Here is a 23,894-nt window from a genome sequence, read left to right as displayed (position 1 = left end):
TTATCCCTAGTGTTTGTTACTACTGTCTAAGAATTAGATGCATTTGATCGCTCTACAGAGCATAAGATAATAGGTCGGGTTCACGCCAAGGATCCATACGACTCCTGCGGCCTTGGGAGTTTGGAACTTGGGGAGTATTCATTTCTCCTTCCGGGCGACCGTGCTGACAGCTGACCAGTGACAGCATAACAGACGATCAACGTGAATGAATAGGTCCATAGCTTCTCTCCATAATAGCAAGGACACATTCTAATCCATTCTTGACACCGTCAACTAACGCTGATGGTAACCTACAATAATCTCGTCTACTCAAGGCTAGCTAGCTACGAAGTGTTTACTCTCAGTCTCCCGGGTCTCCAGGTTTCGACACGCACTGGCCCGAACGCATCCAAAGATTGGGCTCGGCCATGCGGGGCTTGACAGTTGATCGTTCCGTTGCTCCGGGGAAGGAATTTGGAGGGTGGGATGGTTTATGGATAATCCAAGATGGAAACAGCTCTCTAGCCACAAGTGTTGCACAATAAGAATAGCTGGAGAACTCCTGTAAGTGCTGGTTATTGGTTCATGTTGCTTAGCGGTCCCTACATGTTTACTTACCTTGCTACCCCGCCATAATTGTTATCATACAGATATGCTTGTCATATCACCATCTTGTTGAGTCCAGTGAGCAGGTGCCATTATTATGTTTGCGAACCTTGAGCACACCTGCTATTTTGATGGCCAAAGAGGCAGGTCAAATCCACGATCAATGGAAGTAACTAACTTGGAGGGGTAGATACTTAGTATCTACTCCGTACTTATGATCTACGGGCTGGATTCCTAATGGAACTAACCTTACCCTTAGTAGTACCTAAGCTCAGTACCTTAAGGCGGATCTCGTAATTGTCATCATTATTACACTCGGGTTGTAACGCCGTAGGCATGTAGGAAGAAACCATAAAGTTTACTACGACTTGAAGGGAATTTGTGCTTTCGGTCGTGTCAATCCACATTGGCCATTAGACTATCAGATAGAATAATATTTCCGTCTAGATATTTCTTCTAGCACTCTAAACTATTTCTATCGGTGGCAACGTTCTCTTCTATTCCAGAATGAGATTTGATGCCTCCGGTTTATCATTGAGTACCTAACAGACAAGGCCATTTAGGCCATGCAGCTAGGAGAATCAACGAGCAGGCGGGGCCAGTGATGTTACTGTTTTAGGTAGAAATCGTCTGTTCCTGTTTGTTAGGTAACGCTAGGAGTCTACCTGCTTCCCTAGCACCATGACTGGCTGTACTTACCAAGTTGATCAACTCTAGACCTCTGTAACTCTACGCCAACACAAAAACGGACGGATTGGTGCTTGTCATGGTCTTCTTGGCGGCTTGAACCAGGCATCGGTATTGATTAAGCACGGATGGCGGGGAAGATGACTGCCCCTCCTAGACTCCTAGACTTGGGCTCAAGGTTGATCATTTGGGCTTCTTTGCAAACTGCAGTGAAAGAGTGAGGACCATCGGTTATGACTTCGCTGATGAAATAGATCTTCTATTCGGCTCAATTGAATACGGTCGCACGGAAGCTCGGGCATCAGTGCAAGGGTACACGATGTCATGCACTGCTTAGGACCGAGGTTACGGTAGGTATATACTCCGTAGGTAGTTTATGATTCGGCATGGATATATCTGCTTGTTTTCCTTTCATCCTGTTCACCTCAGCTCTCAAGGAGTCCTAGGAGGTCAACCGTCTCTTGTGGTGGGCACCATTTTGATTTCGAGACAACTCGGTTGCGTTAGCCTCCTTCCGATGTCTAGTACCTGACGGGCCCTCGTTAGATGCTTTAGTTCGCCCACGTTGCAGTCTTGGAGAGCCTCTAATGCACCCTCCTTCCCCTGACTTGTCTGTCAGCGCATGGGACTGGCATCCGGGCGATGTTACGTCCCTGAGACATGGGACCAATGACACGTATCCCATGATACGCAACCTTGCCATGCACTTGATCAGAGAGCCGAACTGCTTCCATTTTCCCAAAGCAGGTACCTTACGTTAACGCTCTTCCGCGCAGTTCAGGCACGGACGGTCCGAAAGACTCAAGTACGGTACGTAAGTGAGTACGGAGTACTACTCTACATATCTACATAGCCGCACAATAATTAATAGGAATACGTACTCGCAACAAATCCCCACCTAATCCTTGACAGCAATCTACCGCGATTGCTTTAGCAGATGCGCTGGCGTCAAATCAACACTTGGTCAAATTGTCACTGGTCCTTGGGAAAAAAAAAAAAAAAATTTACCACTCCTATGGGCAATCAGGCATATTTTTTTCTCGTCCCTGGTCCCCAGTCGTCTTTACTTCAGTCCAGGCTGCCCAATCCATTCGTAGGTTCACAACTCTGCCGCCGAAGACAAATGATAAACACCTGGCGCGCTTCAATAATGCAATTATTCCGCTCATCCAACGCGAGGTAACCTGACGCTATCCTTGTTGATCTTAACCTCTGGGACTCTAGTTGACTAGTAGTGATATGTGGACTGGTCGAGACACCTGCCGGCCCCATCAGACATGCTTTGTTCTTTGCTAGTCACTTCGCAGAAAAGGAAATCGGTCAACGGCTACTCCGTAGGCGCTACAAATTATGATAGAGTTGGGTGCTTAGCAATTGAGCTTGCAGAAATATTGGTATATTGTTATCAGGACAAGGTAAGTTGAGGCGGGATTATTATTGCTGCAGCCCACCGCTCCATGGACAGGTGACATTGTCGCTGGCTATCACAGGGCATTGAATGCGAAGCACTCTTATGCAGTAAGTCATAGATAGGAATTGTTTATTCTTAACGGACTGCCCTGAGCTCAATAGCTCAATAAAATTCGTAATTAAATCATCATGCACAAGGAAAACGCTTGAGCCTGTTTCGATGCATTCGTAAGCTGCGGAATAATTCAAACCCACTAGCTAGTCAATGAGGACCGAACCCCTCGACTCGACCAGGCCATGGCTATCTAAGAAGCCAGCCAATCTCGGTGCCACCAAGCGCTCATTCCAAGCAAGAATAGCACTATACTGCCGTCCTGGATAACATCCCTGAACAACTGAATCCACATCCCAGGCCCAGCCAGCCCCCCGCCCCTGCTCCTTAGCATTATCCTCGCCCCGCTCAGTACCATCTCCCCCGTCGTGAAAAGAACAAATGGGTTCCAGGCTGTCGCAGGAGGCGGCGGCTGGCTTCCGTAGGTCGCGACAGACGCGCTGATAATCACGAGGAAGTAGACCCCCATGACAACGGAGAAGAGTACATGAAGCACCTTCCACGTCCAGATCTCCCGCTTCTCCTCGTCCGTCTTGGGTCGTGTCGCTGCGCCGAGCATGCTCGAGACGAATGGCGGGAGGCCAAGGGCGGATGCTAGTTCTGCTTGCGAGACTCCCGGTCCGCCGCCGCCGCCGCCGCCGCCTGCGCCTGCGCCTTGGTCCAGCCCTGGCATTCCACCCGCCATCAGGGAGTTGAGCAGTTTCATCGTGGGGTCTTCATCGGGGCCTTCATCGGGGCCTTCATCGGGCCCTTCTTGTGCTGCAGGCGGTGCATTTTGGCGCAGGAGCGCCCGGATATACTCCTGTTGTGCTTGGAGGTCTTCTGGGGTCTGGTCCTCAACGCTGGCTGTTGGTCGGACGGGCGCTGGGTGTGTTTGACGGGGTGCCCCTGTTTCGGGGACGGAGACGGTTGCAGGAGGCTGGGGTGAGGGTGAAGGCGACAGTGACGGGGCGGAGAACGATTCTTCGCTAGCTGGCAGTTGCAAGACGAATCAGTAAGGAACGCTGACGAGAAAGCAAGGCTTAAATGTTCGTACCACTTTGCGGTGTCCGTCCGCTCAAGCTTGTAATCTTGTCCAAGCGGGCTGCACCACCTTCTCGGATTTTGGCCTCACGGCGCTCACGACGCAGCCTGGCTGCTCGTTGAGCCGGCGACTCTTCAGTAGATGACATATTCAGGCTGTGAATTTCGGCGATGGCTGTTGAAAATGTGCCGATGCTGAGGCGTGGCGGATGTTTTCGAGCGATCTACCGCGACAAGGGAGGTATTTCGATTTGCAGAATAAAAGAGCTCTGGGTTCCCAACGGCAACTTCAAAAAAGCGGGAGCTTGATGGGTGGTTAGGTTAGGAAAAGCTGCCCACCTATTGTGTGCCAGTGTGGGTTGACACTTGACACAAGAAGGTTGTCTATCCGCCGCTGTGGCGCAGTTTAGCATCTCTGAGACACTACATATGGACAAGTGTGGAATTGCTGTACCTTACTGCCCATAACCTCTGCAATCAACACTACTTAAGTGTATAGAACTGGTATTTATATTATGGAATATCTATTTGTTTTGCTTTATTACAAGTTTGCAATGTCAATTTCTCAGTGGCCTTGCAGTGGTCATATCTTCAGCCACAGGCCATGAACATCAGACTATTAAACTCCAACGCGTATAAATAAACAAGATAAGTACTTGAATTACGAATATACCTATACTGTTAGGGGTACATATTGCACGTTCAGGTTGAGTTCTACGTAATTGCAATTGTATACTCTAGCTGGGGGTGATTACCAGATTATATATATGTATATCACATCCCCCATTAATATATTAGCAAAGACTGGCACATGCTTCAAGTAGAATTGCAGATTTTACGACACATCACAAGCTCATGCTATCCTGAGGACTAATAGTAAGGGCATGTTCCAATGTCTGTCATGCACAGATATCACTGTTGAGTATGGTGAGTGGTGACATCACCGCATTAGTGACCTACTAGGTACAGCTTCTTCCGCCACCTAAAGGTACTTAGGTGCCTGAGTTGCCTCATTAAAGCTATTATGACCAGGGCCAATCATATTATTAATCACATGATAGCCATTAGTAATTAGGATAAATGATTTAAATTAGTCAGATTCTGTAAATCAACTAATACTAAGATAATATAGAAAGCCTTTTCTAACTTACTCTTAGAGGTAATAACTACTAATTACCTAAGAAATCTCTTATAACTATCTTTAATAAGTTATAATAAATAATAAAACTTAGAATATAACTAGGTTTAATTTAGTTTAAGAATATTTTAAAATAGTTATATAATTATAATATTTTTATATTATAATAATAATATTATTATTATTTAGAATTCAGCTAGTATTAGCAATAGATATATATAGATATAAAAGTCTCTAGGATTCTCTATAATAATAATTTATAGGATATATATAATTAATTACTTATATATATTAGTATTAGAGAGTAATATAATAGAGGCCTATAGTATAAAAATAGATAAAGATAATTTAGGTATAATTAATTTACTATAGATAATAAAGTAAAAAAGGTAATAACTACTATAGTAAACTACTTATAACTAATATATTAATAAAGAATTTAGGCTTAGTTAATAGATAGTAAATTAGAAGAATATCCTATTAATATATAAATATAAAGAATAGTAGATAGAGAATAGGATTATATATTATATTATTTACTACTACTTATACTAGCTTATAAACTAAGATAAAAAGGAACTTACTATAGAATATATATTAAAGGTAGTATAAGATTTAAATATATTAAGTTTTATATAGGAGAATTATATCTATTAAAATTACTCTATAGCTAGGAGATCTATTAAGATTAGTAGAGAACTAAAAGTATAGGAATATACTCTATAATAGCTAATCTAATTAATAAGGTAATCTATAGACCTATTATATTAATCTTTCTTATATCTAGCTATAGCCTATTATATAGAATATCTTATAGAGGATAGGCTAGCTATAAAAGATACTCTATATCTAGTCTAATTCTAAGCTCCTTAATAATAGTTATTATTAGATTATTATATTAGGTGAGTGGCATACTCTAAATTATTAAAGTATTATTATAAAATCTAGAGAAAACTAAATTAAATAACTTTAGATATTTTATATATAGTAATATAATTATATTATATAGATATAGCTTAATTATCTATTATATACCTCTTAAGTTAAAGGAGATTAACTATTATAAAGAGTCCTTATTAAAGAGGTAGGCTATAAGATAACTTAGGGTAGTATAGTCTATAAATTACTTAAATACTCTTTTAAAATATTAGTTATATAACTAATTATATAAGAGAAGACTAGGAATAATACTTATACTTATATTTATCTATAAGGATATTATAATATATAAGATTACTATATTTATTTATAAACTTATAAAAATATAAACTAATATAGATATTAGGTAAAGTAGCTTATTTTACCTAAGAATTATTTATATTATTTAATATTATATTAATATTTAATCTATATTAGTAAAACTATAGTATACTAGAGCCTAATATACCTTAAGAAAGGATATCTAGACTAAGATCTATTACTATAATAATAAGATATTAGAATATATATTAACCCTAAATAACTACCTACTAGAGCTTAAGTACTGGAGTATATTATAAAGATAATATAATATTTATTAATCTTATAAATAAGGAGTAGGTATAAATTACTAGTTCTTAGATCTATAGAGAAGAGTAAGGAGATTAAAGATTAGAAAGTATTATATATATCTTCTCTAAGTATAAATACTTAAACTAAGATAATAAAGTATTATAATATAGAACTAATAATATTAATAAGATTACATACCTATTTTCTAAAAGTAACTATAATAAGTAGTACTAAGGACTCTAAATTTAAGGCTAATACTTTAGTAGAATAAATTTCTAGAAGGTAGTATAGTAGGCCTCTAAGCTAGATAGAGTAAGAATTATATTATAAAGTAATTTTTATAAGATCTACCTAAGTCCCTTCTATTCTAAGTAAGGAATATTATATATATAAGTAAGATAGAGATCTAATATTAGTATAAGGATTATAAGAGATAAGATTAATAACTTAAGATCTAGGTTCTTAAAGAATTTATTATACTAAGTCTTTCTAGAAAGCTAAAGCCTACTTTAATACTTAAGCTATATCTTAAAATAATACTACCTATTATTAATTATATTATAAGTAAGGTCTCTATAAGTAGGCTTTAAATAGTAATATAATTAATAGCTAATTCTAGCTTAATAGAAAAGGTAACCAGTGTTTACTACTTATTATAGTATATTAGTAATAAAAGCTAGTACTATTATATTAAGAAAGACTAACTTATTATTCTATATTATTTATTTCCCCTACTAGAGTTTATAGAACTATAATTTAAATAACTTAATAACATCTACTATAGCAGCTCTATATAGACTAAATATTAAAGTAAATAAGTTAGTAAGTTTATAGTACTTAGTATAGGGTAATCTAGCTAAAGAGAAGTATATTTCTTTTACTATCTAATATATATTTTAATATATTCTAAAGTTATTAATAAATACTAGTATTAGAATAGATTATAAACTCTTACTAATATACTATAATACCTCTAAGTTATCTCTTTTATAAAATTAAACCTTAATCTTAGTATAGAGAGAGTATAATTATAGTATTAATTAACTTTACTTTAAATATATCTTAATTAACTACCTAATAGATACCCACCCTAGTGATAGAGGAATCTTATAATTAAGTTCTATATATATCTAGTAATAGATATATCTATCTTTAAGTTTAAAAGTATAATCCTTAATAAGGATATAGGTATTTTAAGAGATAAGTCTATTAATCTTTAGAAAAGCTACTAGTAGATATAAAAATAGGATAATAGACTAGATAGTTAAGATAATTTTACCTATATAAGATAACTATATATATTTATCTAACCCTATAAAAGTAACCTATCTAAGCTAGGTTAAGAGGTTAAGCTAAGGAATCTATATAGTTAGAAATTAAATAATATCCCCTAGGAAAATAACCTAGCTATTTTCTCTATATATATACTATCTAGAGACTAAGCATACTAAAGAGCCCTATACTCTAGAATACTAAAGTTTAGTARRARAGTTAATATACTTAGCTATAYTAATATATAGCTTYTTAGTTAAGGTTAGACTATTAATAATACTAGTAAAGATCTAATTAATATTAAACTAATATTAGGTAGATAAACTTATAGTAGAGRAATTCTCTAAYTATATAGTATTCTATAGRTRCTATAGTATCTAAACCTTATAATAATAGAGTAGTAATATAGGGATTTAATCTTATAAGTATTATTTAAGTATATTAAGTTTCTATAGTAGATTCTTAACCTCTAGTATATTAAGTAAATAGAGCACTTTATATAGCTAACTATAGCTATTCTAAGATATATTTATACTCTCTAGCTAAAGTATAAGTATTAAGAGAAATAGACTAAGCTATAAGTCTATTAATATATATAGTTAGTCTAAGAAAGTCTTTTCTATAGTTATCTAATATACTCTTCCTTAAAGTAATAGAGTTAATAATAGTTTCTAGTAATAGTTTTAAGATACTATCTACTATTAGTACTCTTTAGTTTAGATATAGCTATAGTTAGGGTAGTGAGCCTAGATAGGTATTAGAAAAATATAATATTATATAGTATATAATATATACTAGATACTAAAGCACAGTATTCTATATTTATAGGTATAGTTATTAAATAATAGCTATCTTATAGTTACTATATAAAGTCTATATTAAATTTCCTTTTCTAAGGTACTATAATAATTTAGATAGTAATAAAGTAGAGATTTAATAACTATTCCCTCTACTAGTAATATATTATAAAGGTAATATTCTATATATTCTTCTCTARTATTAGTAATATTCTACTTATCTTATAATTAATATTCTTTRCCCTATTATTATCTRCTTCTAGTCTTATAAATTAAGTAGGGGAATAGCTTTAYTATTAACTATAATATATACYCTATARTTATATAAATACTTATAAGAGCTATATTAATCCCTATCCTCCCTTAAATAAGATTTATTAGATTAATTAGTATTATTATTATCTAATTCTATATTACCTACTTCTCTATTACTCTTATCTGCTAGGGTTACTAGTAAGGGTAAGAGGGAGGTAAGTAGTAAGATACTTTATTTTAAATTARTATATAATATTAGATAACTATTTAAGATGTAGTAATAATAATAAGGCTTAATAGAAAATTACTAGCTAAGAGTATATACTAAAGTTATTAAGATATATTAAATATAAGAATTAATTAATTTAACTATAAGTTGGGCAGAGACTGAGATATTAAGTTTACTAGGAGATTTAGTAAAGTAGTTAGAGAAAGTATAAATTAGAGAATTAAATTATTAAAAATAGTATATATACTAAAGTTATTAAGATATATTAAATATAAGAATTAATTAATTTAGCTATAAGTTAGGCAGAGACTGAGATATTAAGTTTACTAGGAGATTTAGTAAAGTAGTTAAAGAAAGTATAAATTAGAGAATTAAATTATTAAAAATAATATATATACTAAAGTTATTAAGATATATTAAATATAAGAATTAATTAATTTAACTATAAGTTAGGCAGAGACTAAGATATTAAGTTTACTAGGGATTTAGTAAAGTAGTTAGAGAAAGTATAAATTAGAGAATTAAATTATTAAAAATARTATATRTACTAAAGTTATTAAGATATATTAAATATAAGAATTAATTAATTTAACTATAAGTTAGGYAGAGACTAAGATATTAAGTTTACTAGGAGRTTTTAAGAAATAGAGAATTAAATAATTAAAATAGTATAGTATATAGACTTATAAGAATATCTATAGTTATATAAATACTTATTAGATTTTAAGATTATTAGTTAAGTAGCTAGAACACCCTATTATACTATAAAGCTATATTAAATCTAAATCCCTATCCTCTCCTAAATAAGATTTATTAAATTAATTAGCTTTATCATTATCTAATTCTATATTATCTACTTCTCTATTACTCTTATCTACTATATTAATAATCCAGCACTGTTATCTGTGATAGGTTAAAGGTTTAGTATAAATAGGGAAATCATTAGTTATGAATTATATATTAGAAAACTAAGTATATAGGCTATTAAATACCTATAGAAGTAATTTATAGTTATACTTATATAACTCTATATTATATTACTAATATTACCTATATAGCACATATAACTATGTTTAAGATATTAGTTAGATGTATGCATCTAGATTAAGTATTAGTATTAAGATATATAATAATTATTTTATACTTATATTATATCTACTAGAGCCTACTATAAGAATAGTTATTAAAATTAACTACCTCTATTACCTAGCTAAATATATTATTAAGCTAGGATTATTAGAACCTCTTAGTTAATAGGCTGCCTAGATCTTATAGAGTTCTTAATTATTAGAGTCCTTCTAGGCCTTCCTTAATAGCTATATCTTTAAAGATTATTTAAGTATTATTTAAGGTTCTATTCTTCTAAGTCTTAAAAAGATTCTATATCTTTAGAAGAGCTTCCTGGAACTATTTATAATTAGTTAAAATTAAGGGAAAGGCATGATAGATAATAACTTTAGTATAGTAATTATCTAAGTTTATAATAAACTATTAATAAGCTAGTTAATTAAGATAGAAAAAAGCATTATAGGATATCTCCTATACTATTATAATATTAACTAATAGGGATAGTTCTATCCTTTATATATTTAGAGTTAAGGCTAGTAGGGCACCTAAGCCTAAGAAAGGAGTTAATAAAATAGAAGAAGTATATAATATAAATTAATTTATTATCTTAATACCTATATTTAATAGTAATAAAGTCTTAGATAATAGGTTCTAATTATTAGCCTAAGGCTAAGTAAGAGGGTAAATAGGCCTATAATCTAAAAGTTTACTAGCTAAATTATTAGACTTAATATTTCTAGAGGGACTATTTAATACTAGAGTAATAAGATAACTAGGTAATAGTTAATAGATGTAAATTATCCTACTTAAAGTAGGAGAAGGGCTAATTCTATAATATCTTTATAATTATAGATATAGTTAGGCTTAGGATTTACATTTTAATCCCTATATAAATAAGAATAATGTTAATTTAATATTCTAAATAGTAATATAGAAGGGATGGTACCCTTACCCTATAGCTAGTATATAGTTCTATATATTCTAAGTCATCCTTATTAAGAACAGCACTAGCATCTAGATATATTAAACTAGTTTACTATAATAATTATAAACTAATATCTACTAGGCAATAATTTAGTAAATAATAAAAAATATAAGGAGAGATGATATTACTAGACTATATTAATAGTTAACTCTAAGTTATTCCCTAGGTATATTAATTTATATAACCCTAGGTCTATATTCTACTAGGTAATAGGTTTCCTTAAGAAGCTATAATTTATAAGGTAGTAAGAATAAATTACTTCTAAGTATTAAGTATAAGAGAAATTAGAATCTAGACTAGGCTACTCTTAATAATATATTYTATTAGCTARTAAGAGRAAAAAATAACTATAGRTTAATAYCCTCTACTYCTARTACTATTTCTTATAGAGAAATAACTCCCCCTATACATGCTATGCTAGAATATAACTAATAAAAACTATAGTACTATAGGGTGGCTAGGAAAGCCTTTTCTAGCCTTAACCTTATACTAGTTATTAATAGAATAGTAAATATTAACTCTAGCTACTTGTTAAGGGCTACGGCGAACCATAAAGCCGCCATATGCAGCCAACACCAATAGTGCAGAGGGTTTAGACCTAGCAGATCATATGATCCACTATATATATCTCTGTAATTAGCTGAGTATTCTGTAACTTAGTGATTAGTTCTCCTTACTTAGGTAATATATGGATAATTACTCCCTTTATACTAATCTTGCTAGTTGATATTAACCCTTAGTAGGTGATCTTATAGTTCTAATTACTCTTAAAAATCTAATTAGCCTATTAGGACACTATAAGATAATAGTTAATACTAGATCTTTATTTAGAACTCTAAACCTATGCCGCGAATCTATATCTACAGTAGAAAGGATAATTCCTATTTATAAAGAACTAACTAATCTTATAGAATCTATAACTAAATAATTAGATAATAATTATAATAGTATTCACCTACTATATATAAATAACTAATCTACCCCTAAAAGGGTGGAAAGGGTAAATACCCCTATAGAATTAGAAGCCTAGTATATAGAAAAGAGGAAGTAACTAATAAGTACTATCCCTAATAATAATAATAAGATTACTTATAAGCTTCTAGAAAGGGAATGCTAGCTTAAGTAAAAGCTTAGATAAGTAGAAATTAGGAGATATATCTAGGAGATAGAATCCTAACTATAGAGAAACTATGATAAAAATCCCATATCTATACTATACTAGGGGGTAGATAACCTTATTAGATAAGAGATAGGGAATACTAGACCACTGCTAGAACTAACTACAGAGATTAAGGTAAAGATTACTAGATTAGAAAGACTGCAGAAGCTAGTAAATATTAAGTAATTTACTATATATTCTATATAGGAATATATCACCTTCTTTAACTGCCTAGAGGTATACTTTAAAGAATATCTAGACTAATTTAAGAATAAAGAAAACTACATCTATGTAGCTTTAGCCTAGCTTATAGATATATACTATAATAAATAGTAGACTTATAAGGCTAAGCTTATTAAAATATCTAGATAGTTAGACTTTTAAGACTTCTACTTATATCTAGTTTCTATGCTAGAATAACTCTATAAGGAAGTAATAGTATAATATTTCTTTACTATCTAGCTAGAATACTAAAGTATATAAGAGTTCTTTATATTTATTAATAGAATCTATAGCTAACTAACTTAACTACTACTAGATTTTATCTATAAAGACTTTCTCTACACCTATATTTTACTAATTATTTAGAGTGAAGCTACTAGATTCACTAACCTACTAAAACTACTAAAGGTATATATCTCCTACCTAGCTACTATTAAAGATAGAATCCTATTATAATAGGATGCCCTACAGAAATAACATAATATCTAATATAATAACTAGCAGAATTCCAAACCCTATAGTGACTAGTTAGGCTGTACTAAGGACTATCAGCCTAGAGGTAATAGATATTCTAGTAATAACTATAGATTAGAATCTAGGAAATAGAAATACTCCTACTCTCTATACTAGGATTATCCTAGACTACACTATAATAGATGCAGAGAATATAGCCACTAGCTAAAATACTATACTAAGCTATAGGTTCCTAAGTATTTAAAAAACTAAGCTAGCCTATACTATATACTGCTGTAGTATTAGGTATTAGAAGAAATTCTAATAGTAGCTAGGCACTAGCTTACCTAATAAATATCCTTATTAAGGGAAGCTACTACTAATGTTAAATATTAATTAACTATAGAGCTAAATAATTATTTATTAACTAGTAGTAGGTAAAAGAGTTCCTACCTAATATAGAAAGTCTACTATAACTAGTGCAGGCTATTAATAGCTATAAGGTGATATCTTATAGATAATATAATCTAGAAATTAAGATTACTAATTCTATAGGAAATATTAGAATCTACTAACTAGCCGCTGAGGTAGTTAACATAGTAGAATATAATTTAATTCTAGGAATGGACTAGCTAAAAACTATTAATCTAGATATTAACTAGAAAAACCTTACTTAGTACTACTGTCTAGGGTCCCCTGATAGAAATAATAAGCTAAATATTAAACTAATATCTACTGCTGTGGCTGTAGAAGAACTATAAGCCTATAAAGTACTATTTTATATAATTATTATACCTATTAGAATAGAAAAAACCATCTACCTATAGACTACTATAAAGGGTGTTAAAGATATACTACTTCTACCTCTAGAATATATAGAATTTATAAATATCTTTAGTAAAGAGTAAGCTAGTATTCTACCTAAGAATACTATATATAATTATATAATAGAACTTAAAGAGGGAACTTAGCTACCTTATAAGCTACTATACCTACTATTATAGGAAGAACTTTAAGTCCTTTAGAATTATATTAAGGAATACCTATAGAGAGGATGGATTAGGCTATCTAAGAGTTCTACAGGTATCCTAGTATTATTTATACTAAAGAAGGATAGTAGTCTATAACTCTATATTAATTACTAAGGCCTAAATAAAATTATAGTAAAAAACTATTATCTACTACTGCTTATGAGCAAGCTAATGGACTAATTATCTAGTACTAAGATCTATATAAAGCTAGATCTCTAAGATGCTTACTACTAAATCTAAATTTAGAAAGGTGATGAATAGAAAATAGTATTCTATATAAGATATAGATATTTTAAATATATAGTTATGCTATTCAGCCTAGTAAATGCACTAGCCACATTCTAATTATATATTAATTAGACTATAAGTGATCTATTAGATACTTACTGTATTATATATCTAGATAATATTGTTATTTATTCTAACACTGAGGAAGAATATATCTAGTAGGTCTAGAAGGTCCTAATTAGACTCTGTAAATATAGACTTTATACTAAATATAGTAAATATAAATTCCATACTATAGAAATTAATTTCCTGGGGTTTAATGTTAGCATAGAGGGTATTAAGATAGAACCTAGCTATATCACTACTATTATAGAATAGCCTGAACCCTAGAATATCTAGGAAGTATAATAATTCCTAAGCTTTACTAACTTCTACTAAAGATTTATTAAGTATTACTCTAAGATTACTATACCTCTAACTAACCTAACTAAAGGATATATAATAAAGGGTAGAAAATAATATACTTAAGAACCTCTAAAGAGGAAAGGGGAATTCCTTACTATAGAAGCTAGAGAGATATTTAATAAACTAAAGTAGAGATTTACCTCTGTACTAATACTATACTATTTTAATCTAAAGAGGAAAAGCTATATTAAGCCTAATATCTTAAAGGCTATAATTACTAGCATCTTTAGTTAGCTCTAAGATAATAGATAATAGTACCTAGTAGCATACTAGTTATGGAAAATATAAGATATTAAAACCTAATATAATATATATGATAGAGAAATACTTACTATAGTAGAATATATTAAGTAATGGCGCCACTATATTAAAGGTAATAGTAATACTATTAAAATTCTTACTAACTATACTAACCTATGGGCTTTTCTAATGATGAAAATGCTCAACAGGTGTTATATAAGATAGGTAGAATTCTTATCTATATTTAATATCTAAATTAAATACCACCCCAGGAAGAATAATCCTATAGACACACCCAGTCATTATCTAGACTATACTATTAATCCTAAAGAATATGCAGCAGACTCACTACTAGAGAAACTACAAGCTAAAATATAGGATAGTCTATTAATCTAAGAAGAGAAACTAATATAGATTAGAATGCTAGCATAGAATTAGGAGCTAATAGCAGATCTAATAGTTAATACCCCCTAGAGCTACACTAATAATAATATAGATATTCTAGACATTCTAGTATTATATACTATAGCTAAAGCTGCTATATAGTATAAGGCTACTTATACTTTGGAATCAGAACTAACTATAGTAGACCTACTATATAGGGCACAGGCTAAATACCTAAGATATATTAAGGTACTATATAAAATAGTAGAAATAACTCTAGAGTAGTGAGCTAGCTTACCCTAGTTAAGATCTAAAGATAGACTTCTCTAGGTTAGGAATTATATATTTATACTAAAGGTGTCTATAATTTAATAAGAGATTCTCTATTAAAACTATAGTAATCTATAAGGTAGATATTTTAGAGAGAATTATATCTTAAATACTATCTAAAGCTAATATTAGTGGTATGATATCACTATAGATATTAAGGAATATATCTAATAATATATAGTCTACTAGTAAATTATAGTGCATAGATATAAGCTATGTGGACTTTTGTAACCCTTACTAGTCCTAGAAAAGCTAATAGACTAGATTAGCATAGATTTTATTATAGATTTACTGCCATTATAGTGGGAAAACAAAGTCTATAATTCAATTCTAGTTATAGTGGATATATATACTAAATATATAGTCTATTATCCCTCTAGAAAGGACATGACTACAGAAAACCTTACTAAACTAATCTATATAAGATTTATATCACACTTCAGAATACCACAGAACCTTATTAGTAACTAGGGATCCTTATTTATATCAGGATTTTAGTCTAGCCTATGCTTCTTACTAGCTACTAAACACTACCTATCTATAGTATTTTATCTATAAACTAATAGTTAGATAGAAAGGTAAAACTAAATATTAGAATACTACCTCCACACCTATATAAACTACCATCAGGATGATTAGATAAGATAGCTACTATATACCTAGTTTATCTATAATAATTCTAAATATTTAGTACTAGGAATTCCACTAGCATAAGTACTTATAGGCTATAAACTAGAACTATAGATTAATATTCTATAAATAACTAATAATCTTAACCTAAATACTATTACACGCGTAGAAGATCTCTAAGCTATAAGGGAGTTCTTAGTAAGTTAACTAAATATAGTAAAAGAAGCTATAAAGCATTACCATAACTAGAAATATCTTAATATAATATTCTATATTAGTAAATAGGTCATGCTACGCATGAAAAACATTAATATAGGTAGACCTAGCAAGAAGCTAGACTACTAGTAAATAGGTCTATTCTAGATTAGTAAATCTACTAGTAAATAAGCCTATGAGCTGAAGCTCCTACTATAATTCTATAAACTATATCTAATATTCTATATTTCACTGCTTAAACTATTCTAAGGGGACTCTAACATAGATCTAAAGCCTAAACTAGTTAAGCTTAATAGATACTAAGAATGGCAGATAGAAAAGATCTTAGATAATTAATTATACTATAGAAAATACTAATATCTAGTTAAGTGGACTGGATGGCTAGATTCTAATAATATATAGGAGCTAGAAGAGTATATTATAGATATAGAAGCTCTTAAGTACTACCTTATATCTAGAACTCTGTAATCTAGGAGTACTACTATAAGGTAACCTAAATAGTATAGGAAAAAGTCTTAATTTAACTACTATATATATAAAAAATAGAAAAGTAGTATATAGGCTATGTAAATATACCCTTCTATCTATCTAGTCTATATACTACTAAAAACTAAGCTAATTAATTATATAGTGAACCATAGAGGACCCTAGAGTAGAGGAGAGTAATATAGCCTATAGGGGCAGAGTAATAAACTACTCTAGAGAAGGAGATAATAAAGAAGCTAGGGCTAGGGGAGGTAGAGTAGGGGCTAGGGCTATAGATATAATAATCTAGACTACTAGTATAGCCTGCATAGCTAGTATTACTAGGATATAGTCTAAGGTATTAGTAATTACCCTCCTTTAGAGAGAGGGATAGATATAAAATACTATATAAATATAATACTATTTACCTAAAGGCACCTGTAAACTATTAGTAAAATCTATAAAAAGAGGAATTATATAATCCTAAAATCTAAGAGGAAAAGCTAAATTTAATTTAGAATTACTAAAGAAAGAATAAATTCTATTAAAATCTATAGGATATAACTATAGTATAAAAGAAACCTATAATAAAAAATTATAAATAGACTAAATACTAATGAGATGCAGCTAGATTAGTAGTAATATAGAAGAAGGGGATACTTATATAGATATACTTATACTTTTTTAGAGTATAGTAATTATAAGCCTTCTATATGTAGTTATTCACTATAAAATAGTTATAGTAGTAGTGCTAGGGGTTATAGAGCTTTACCTAAAGGTATAAAATATAGGAAACTCTATAAGGTATTATTAGTATGTAATTCTATAAAGCTAGGGTCTTACTAGTATTAATAATATTAATTCTCTCTCTCATGGACTTCCTCCCTTTTTATAATAGGGAAGGGAAATATATTAATAAGTAAAATTACTATTATATAATATAAAGAACCTATATCTAATAAACTTTAGATAATCCTAATTATGAAATAATAGAATTATGAGATAAAGGAAAATAATAAGTTATAAAATAACAGAATTATAAGATAAAGGAAAATAATAAGTTATAAGATAATAGAATTATAAGGCAGAGAAAATATTAGATTATAAGAATAATAGAATTATAAATAAATAAAGATATTAATAAAGCTATTTAATTTAGATAAAGAATTATTAAATATATGTAAGAAATTATTTAATAAAGAGAAGTAAGACCTATAAATCTAAACTATTATTAGCCTAATCTATTAAACTAGTTACTTAACGCGGAACTTACTATCTAAAATTAACTATTTAGCTATTAGATATAGGCCAGAGAGTAATAAACAGAGTAAGGAAGCTATAAAAAATAAAGAAGAACCTATATTACTAAACTAATTAGGAGATCTTACTAAGCAGGTATCTTAATAGTACTAATAAGAGGAGAGAAGAAGAAGAAGTTCCCTAGAGATCTATAAATCTACTTATACTATAGGAAATATAATACATCTTTATAGATCTATAATAATTACTATTAATTATTTACCTATAATAGAATTAAAATGAACACTGCAACCTATAATAGTAATAGAATATATTATCTACTAATAAGAGATTTACTCCCATATTTTAAATAACTATAGAAAGATAATATTAACCTAGGAAGGTGAAGCTCCTTGGATTTCTAAATTAAGAAGTATTATAGCTTTAAGGGTGAAGCCTATAAGAAAGGGAGGTAATTATTAAGGGCTATAGTAAATTATAAAGCTGCTATACATAGCTAACACTAATAGTGCAGAGGGTTTAGACCTAGCAGATTATATAATCTACTATATATATCTCTGTAATTAGCTGAGTATTCTATAACTCAGTGATTAGTTCTCCTTACTTAGGCAACATACGGATAATTGCTCCCTTCACACTGATCTTGCCAGTTGATATCAACCCTTAGTAGGTGATCTTACACTACTAGGGCTTTAATCTCTATAGCTTTATTAGCTTTATAAGCTTCTTTAGTAGGATACTTACTAATTAGTAAGTATCCTATCTCTACCTCTGCCTCTACCTCTACCTTAGCCTAGATGAACCTAATCACTGTGATATCATAAGGTTAATAAGTATAGGAAGAATATTATCTAGACTTATCTTATCCTTAGTTTAAGGCTACTTATCTAGTTATAGATAGTATACCTTACTATTTTAAACTACCTATTTACCTCTAAGAGATAGCCCTTTAGCTAATTAGTTATCCCCTATCTCTGCTAGGAATTCTCCACCCCTTATCTGCACCACCAGGGCAGGGATCACTTTTATCTTATTCCTTAGAATAAGGGTTATATTAAATAACTTTTCTACCTAGTAGTTATAGATAAGAACTACCTTTTACTAACTAAGCTAGTAGATATAACTAATTACTTAATTAATAATACTTTTTAATATTCCCTTAGAAAAGAGATGCATATTCTGATATAGCTATTATAGATTTAAACCTGTAGTATTAATAGAATATAAATAAATTAAGACTATATACTTATCCTATTCTATTATAAACTTATAGATTAGTAAAGCATGTTCTGCAAAGCTAAGTAAGGTATAGAAGACTTTTATATTAATATTAGCCTTAACTAGGGCTGCCCTAATAAATACTTATTTAGCAGGAAATATTATCTATATAATTACCTTTTTATAGTGAATAAGGACCTGATCCTATAAGATATTAATTATTAATCTAAGCTTTAGTAATCCCCTAAGTAGAAACTTAAGAGGGAGTATTCTTCTTAGAGCTATATTATTCTTTATAGTCTTAAAAAAATATTAGAGGGTTTTTTTATTAATAATAGTACTACCCTTTATTCCTTTTATAAACCTCTTAGTAATATATCTAGTATATAATTTTAAGTAGATTATTAGAATACTCTCTACTTTTAGCACTAACTTAATAAAATAAAATCTAAGCTAGGAGGTAAGAAGGACTAGCTTATAAAGCTTCTTTATATTCTATATATACTTATTAGGGTCTAGCTAACTTTAGATAAATAGTCCTCTCTTATAGAGAAGTAAAAACTTCTTATACTCCTCTATCTTAATATTATTAAAAGTTACTTCTATAACCTTATATTATAGGGGGGGTATATCAGCACTAATACTAATTACTAAATTAAAAGAAATATATAATAATAGAGTATACTAAATTATTAACTTAGTAAGGATAGTCTAAAGCCTACTATTAGCTATAGGTAGTACTACTAATAGGAGTAGGATATATTTCTTAATAGTCTCTATAGTATAATAAAGGCTCTTCCCTAGATAATTATTTAGTAGATTAAATATATTAGTATTACTATTAATTCCTAATGCTTTCCAATCTGCTGTGCTCTAGAGTAATAGACTAGTAAAAAGAAAGGGTATATAGCCTCTAAAATCCTTAATAGAATTAAAGATTAAAATAGCTAAGAGTAGAAGGTAAAAATTAGCTCCTAATTAAGTAACTACTCTTAATTAATTTAATACTATATTATATAGTATATATACTTTATTAAGAATAACTATAGTAAAATAACCCCTAAGGTTATAGAGGAACTTAGTAAAAACTAATAGTATTAATTCTTAAAACTATATCTACTTATTTATTATCTAAGTCTTAACTATAGCTAGTGGGATATTTGTAGTTATTAAGGATGTGGAGTCTTTAAAGAGTGTAAGGATAGGGGGTAGGCCAGCAGCTGCCCTGTATATGCCTCCTTTACTTTAAGGAATTCTAGCTGTCTTTTATAGTTTAACCTGAGCTAAGAATGAATGTAAGGTCTAACTAACTATATAAATAGTAATAATAATTATTAGATATTATTACACATCTGATAGACTTCCCTAAAGTTATATATATACTATTTAATATCACATCCTCCCCTGCTTAGATTAAACTTCGCCTATAGAGTTCTTAGTTAGCTAATATTATAGGAAATTTATCAGCACCCAGTAAATTAACTATATGGATATAACTATTATTAAGATATATTAATTTCTAGATCTAGTATTAGATATCATTATTTCTTTATTATTAATCTATAGAATTAACTGAATCATTCTTTATATTATTATTTTGAAATTACTGTGGTGGTGGCTGAGCATGTTCTTTATTTATAATATAAGAGGTATAATTAGATTATCTTACTTAGTAATATTAATAAGTAAGTTACCTAAGTAATTAGTAATTTTTAAGCAGTGTATAAAGAATTATAGTAAATATTACTATTTATATATATATATAAATAATTAAATTAATAAAGGTAGAATTAACTAATAAGTATAGGTAAATAAGTAAGTATTTACTACTAGTATATATAGCCTAGGTATAAATACCCTTAACTTTTTATACTTATTATATATAATATTTTATAGAGTAAGCCTTAATATATTATCCCTTAGCCTTATTACTCTTTATATAGATAAAAGAGCTCTTATAATCCTTTCTATTCCTCTATTATATTTATCTCCTCTAGTTATTAGGAAGTAATACTAATCTTATTAATTTTACTATAGTTAATATTATAGATAGAGTAGGTGTAGTTTATACTACTAAAGCTAAGACTAGTTAGTCCTTAACTAGTATATAGTAATTATATATAATCCTTTTAGATCCTATCTATTCTCTTAACTAGTTGACTTAAAATAGCAAGGAAATGCAGAAACTAATTAAGTTATATAGTAATTAGGATGCTATAATTCTTTAAGTTTATAATAAAGAGTATTTACCTTATAATTAATATAAGAATAGTTAAGGCACCTTCTAGATCTGTATTTTATCTCTAGAATTTACTAATAAAAATAATAAATTACACATACTATATACTAGTATATATAGGAATTATATATAGCATAGTAAAGGATTATAATATACTTTCTATCTAGGTAAAGTATCTCTCTAGGATACTAAACTAGATATATATCTCTCCTTCTCCTAATTAATATTAGGTATGGCTAATATATATAGTCCTATTTTATAATAAGGTAGTCTTAGAGTAATTAATAGTAGAGAACTAGTTTAGAATTAGCTAATTTTCTTAAGTTAGGGACCCTTTAGGAAGTCTATAGCTTCTTTAACTACCCCTCCTAAGGGATTAGAGCCTATAATTATAGTATTCTCTTCTACTATAAATAAAGAAGCTTCTAAGAAGCCTATTTTCTATTAATCTAGTTATTATATAGTACCTACTTTAACCTCTTTATCTAGTTCTAAATACTACTAAACTAGTGTTGAGAAGGCTTAGATATAGGAGAATCTTATATTCTTTATAAAATATAGTCCCTAGCCCTAGCCTGCTTCTTCTAATAATCTTTTTATTTCTAATAAGAAAGTAGAGTAAGGTTCTTTTACTACTAAGCTTACTTTAGAAGTAATTTATACTCCCTCTATTACTTTAATTTTAAGTATAATAAAGAATAATTACCCTTCTATTTTAAGTATTATACCTCTAACTTTTTTAATAAATAAGAAAAAGTATTACCTTTTATCTATAGATTCTTTACCTACTCTAATTAAATATTAGAAGAATAATCCTCTTAATAGTGATATCCTGCCCTAGCTAATTACTAGGGATATTTAGAATAATTTATATAAGCTCTAGGTAGTATACTATAATCTAATTTATTTTAAAAAGATATTTAAAAAGTAGATTAGGGTCCTTATTAAGGTAAAGGCTTTAAAGTAAGCTACTCTTAATAAGGATAAAAAGAAGTTAGATAATTCTAATATAGCTCTTTAGGGTAAGGTTACTTCTACTATTAAGAAGGATATTAAAGAGGATCTTAATAATCTTTAGACTAAGGTAGAGACTAAGATAGTTAAGTATAGCTTCTATTAATAAAGTTAATAAAGTTAAAGAAGCTAGGTTATTTTACTAGTATCTTTTTAGAATTAGTTTTTTTTATACTTAGCTATCTTAAATAGTTTTAACTTAATTTAAATAGGTCTTCTTTCTCCTATCTTAATATTCTTATAATACTAGATAACTTATCCTTCTCTGATTATTCCTAATAAGTTAGAACTATTATTATAAATAATCTCTTAAAGTCTATATCTCTCCTATTAGCATCCTATTAGGTTTAATTATTCTTTAATAAATTATATAATATTCCCCTATTTAACTTATTATCTAAAGAAATTAAGTTAATTTTACTCTAGTTACTTCCTAGAGTTAACTCCTTTAGATAATATATAGGATAGCTAGTTCCTATTAGTATATCCTTAATATATTCTTAAATCTTTATTTATTAAGTATATTACTTTATTAAGATACCCTCCCCTGCCTGCTTTAAATATACTCCTAAATATTTAGTGGATTCCTAATCCTTTTAAGTTATTTTTAAAAATTTATTATATAAGAATAAGGGTTCTTTAACCTCTTTAAGCACCTTATATACTTTAATTAGTATATAAAGTAATAATCTTACCTTCTATAGTTACTATATTAATATAGCTAATATCTATAGTTTCTCTAGCTTACTATTAAAATTAGCTTCTATTAATTATTAGCTATTAATTAGGTTCTCTACTACATATCTATTAGGTTCTGAAATAGTGTATATACTAAGTAGGTGTAATTATTTAATCTTATATAGACTAAACTATTTATATTAGAACTTCTAAGGGGACTTATTCTGAATAAGGATCTATTAATCTTTTATAAGATAAGATTCCTTTATATTACTATCTTAAATTAAGTTCTGTTTAATTATATGTACTAATAGCTTCTTATTAGCTAGGGATTATATGTGGTTAATATATTATAATTAAGTTTTAATATCTTAGGCAGCTGGTCATTTAGTTCATAGATAATTAGGTAATAATAGATATATACTATAGAGAAGGTAGAATAGTAATAGCTTTATCTAGGTATAGATATATATTTAAGTAGTGAAGATAGCTAGAGACAGGTATTTATCTTATAGATATATTAGTTTATCTATAAGATACTTTATTAATATCTTGCCTAGTAAGCTATTCATGTTTTCATTCTTACTATTAGTTCTAGGATGGTTYAGAG

At 29.6% G+C, this 23,894-nt stretch overlaps 1 protein-coding gene across 1 annotated transcript; it reads right to left on the bottom strand.

Annotated features, from left to right (window-relative positions):
• Positions 1 to 2,987: 2,987 nt before the first annotated feature.
• Aspvir_007322 (uncharacterized protein) lies at positions 2,988 to 3,966 on the bottom strand (the record flags this gene model as incomplete). Its single annotated transcript, XM_043270504.1, has 2 exons — positions 2,988 to 3,766; positions 3,831 to 3,966. The coding sequence occupies 2 exons, from the start codon at positions 3,964 to 3,966 to the stop codon at positions 2,988 to 2,990; spliced, it is 915 nt and encodes a 304-aa protein (XP_043126439.1).
• Positions 3,967 to 23,894: the final 19,928 nt, after the last annotated feature.

This window comes from Aspergillus viridinutans (genome assembly GCF_018404265.1).
Source record: "Aspergillus viridinutans IFM 47045 DNA, scaffold_5, whole genome shotgun sequence".
Taxonomy (NCBI): Eukaryota; Fungi; Ascomycota; class Eurotiomycetes; order Eurotiales; family Aspergillaceae; genus Aspergillus; species Aspergillus viridinutans.
This window is presented reverse-complemented; position numbering and strand designations above follow the sequence as displayed.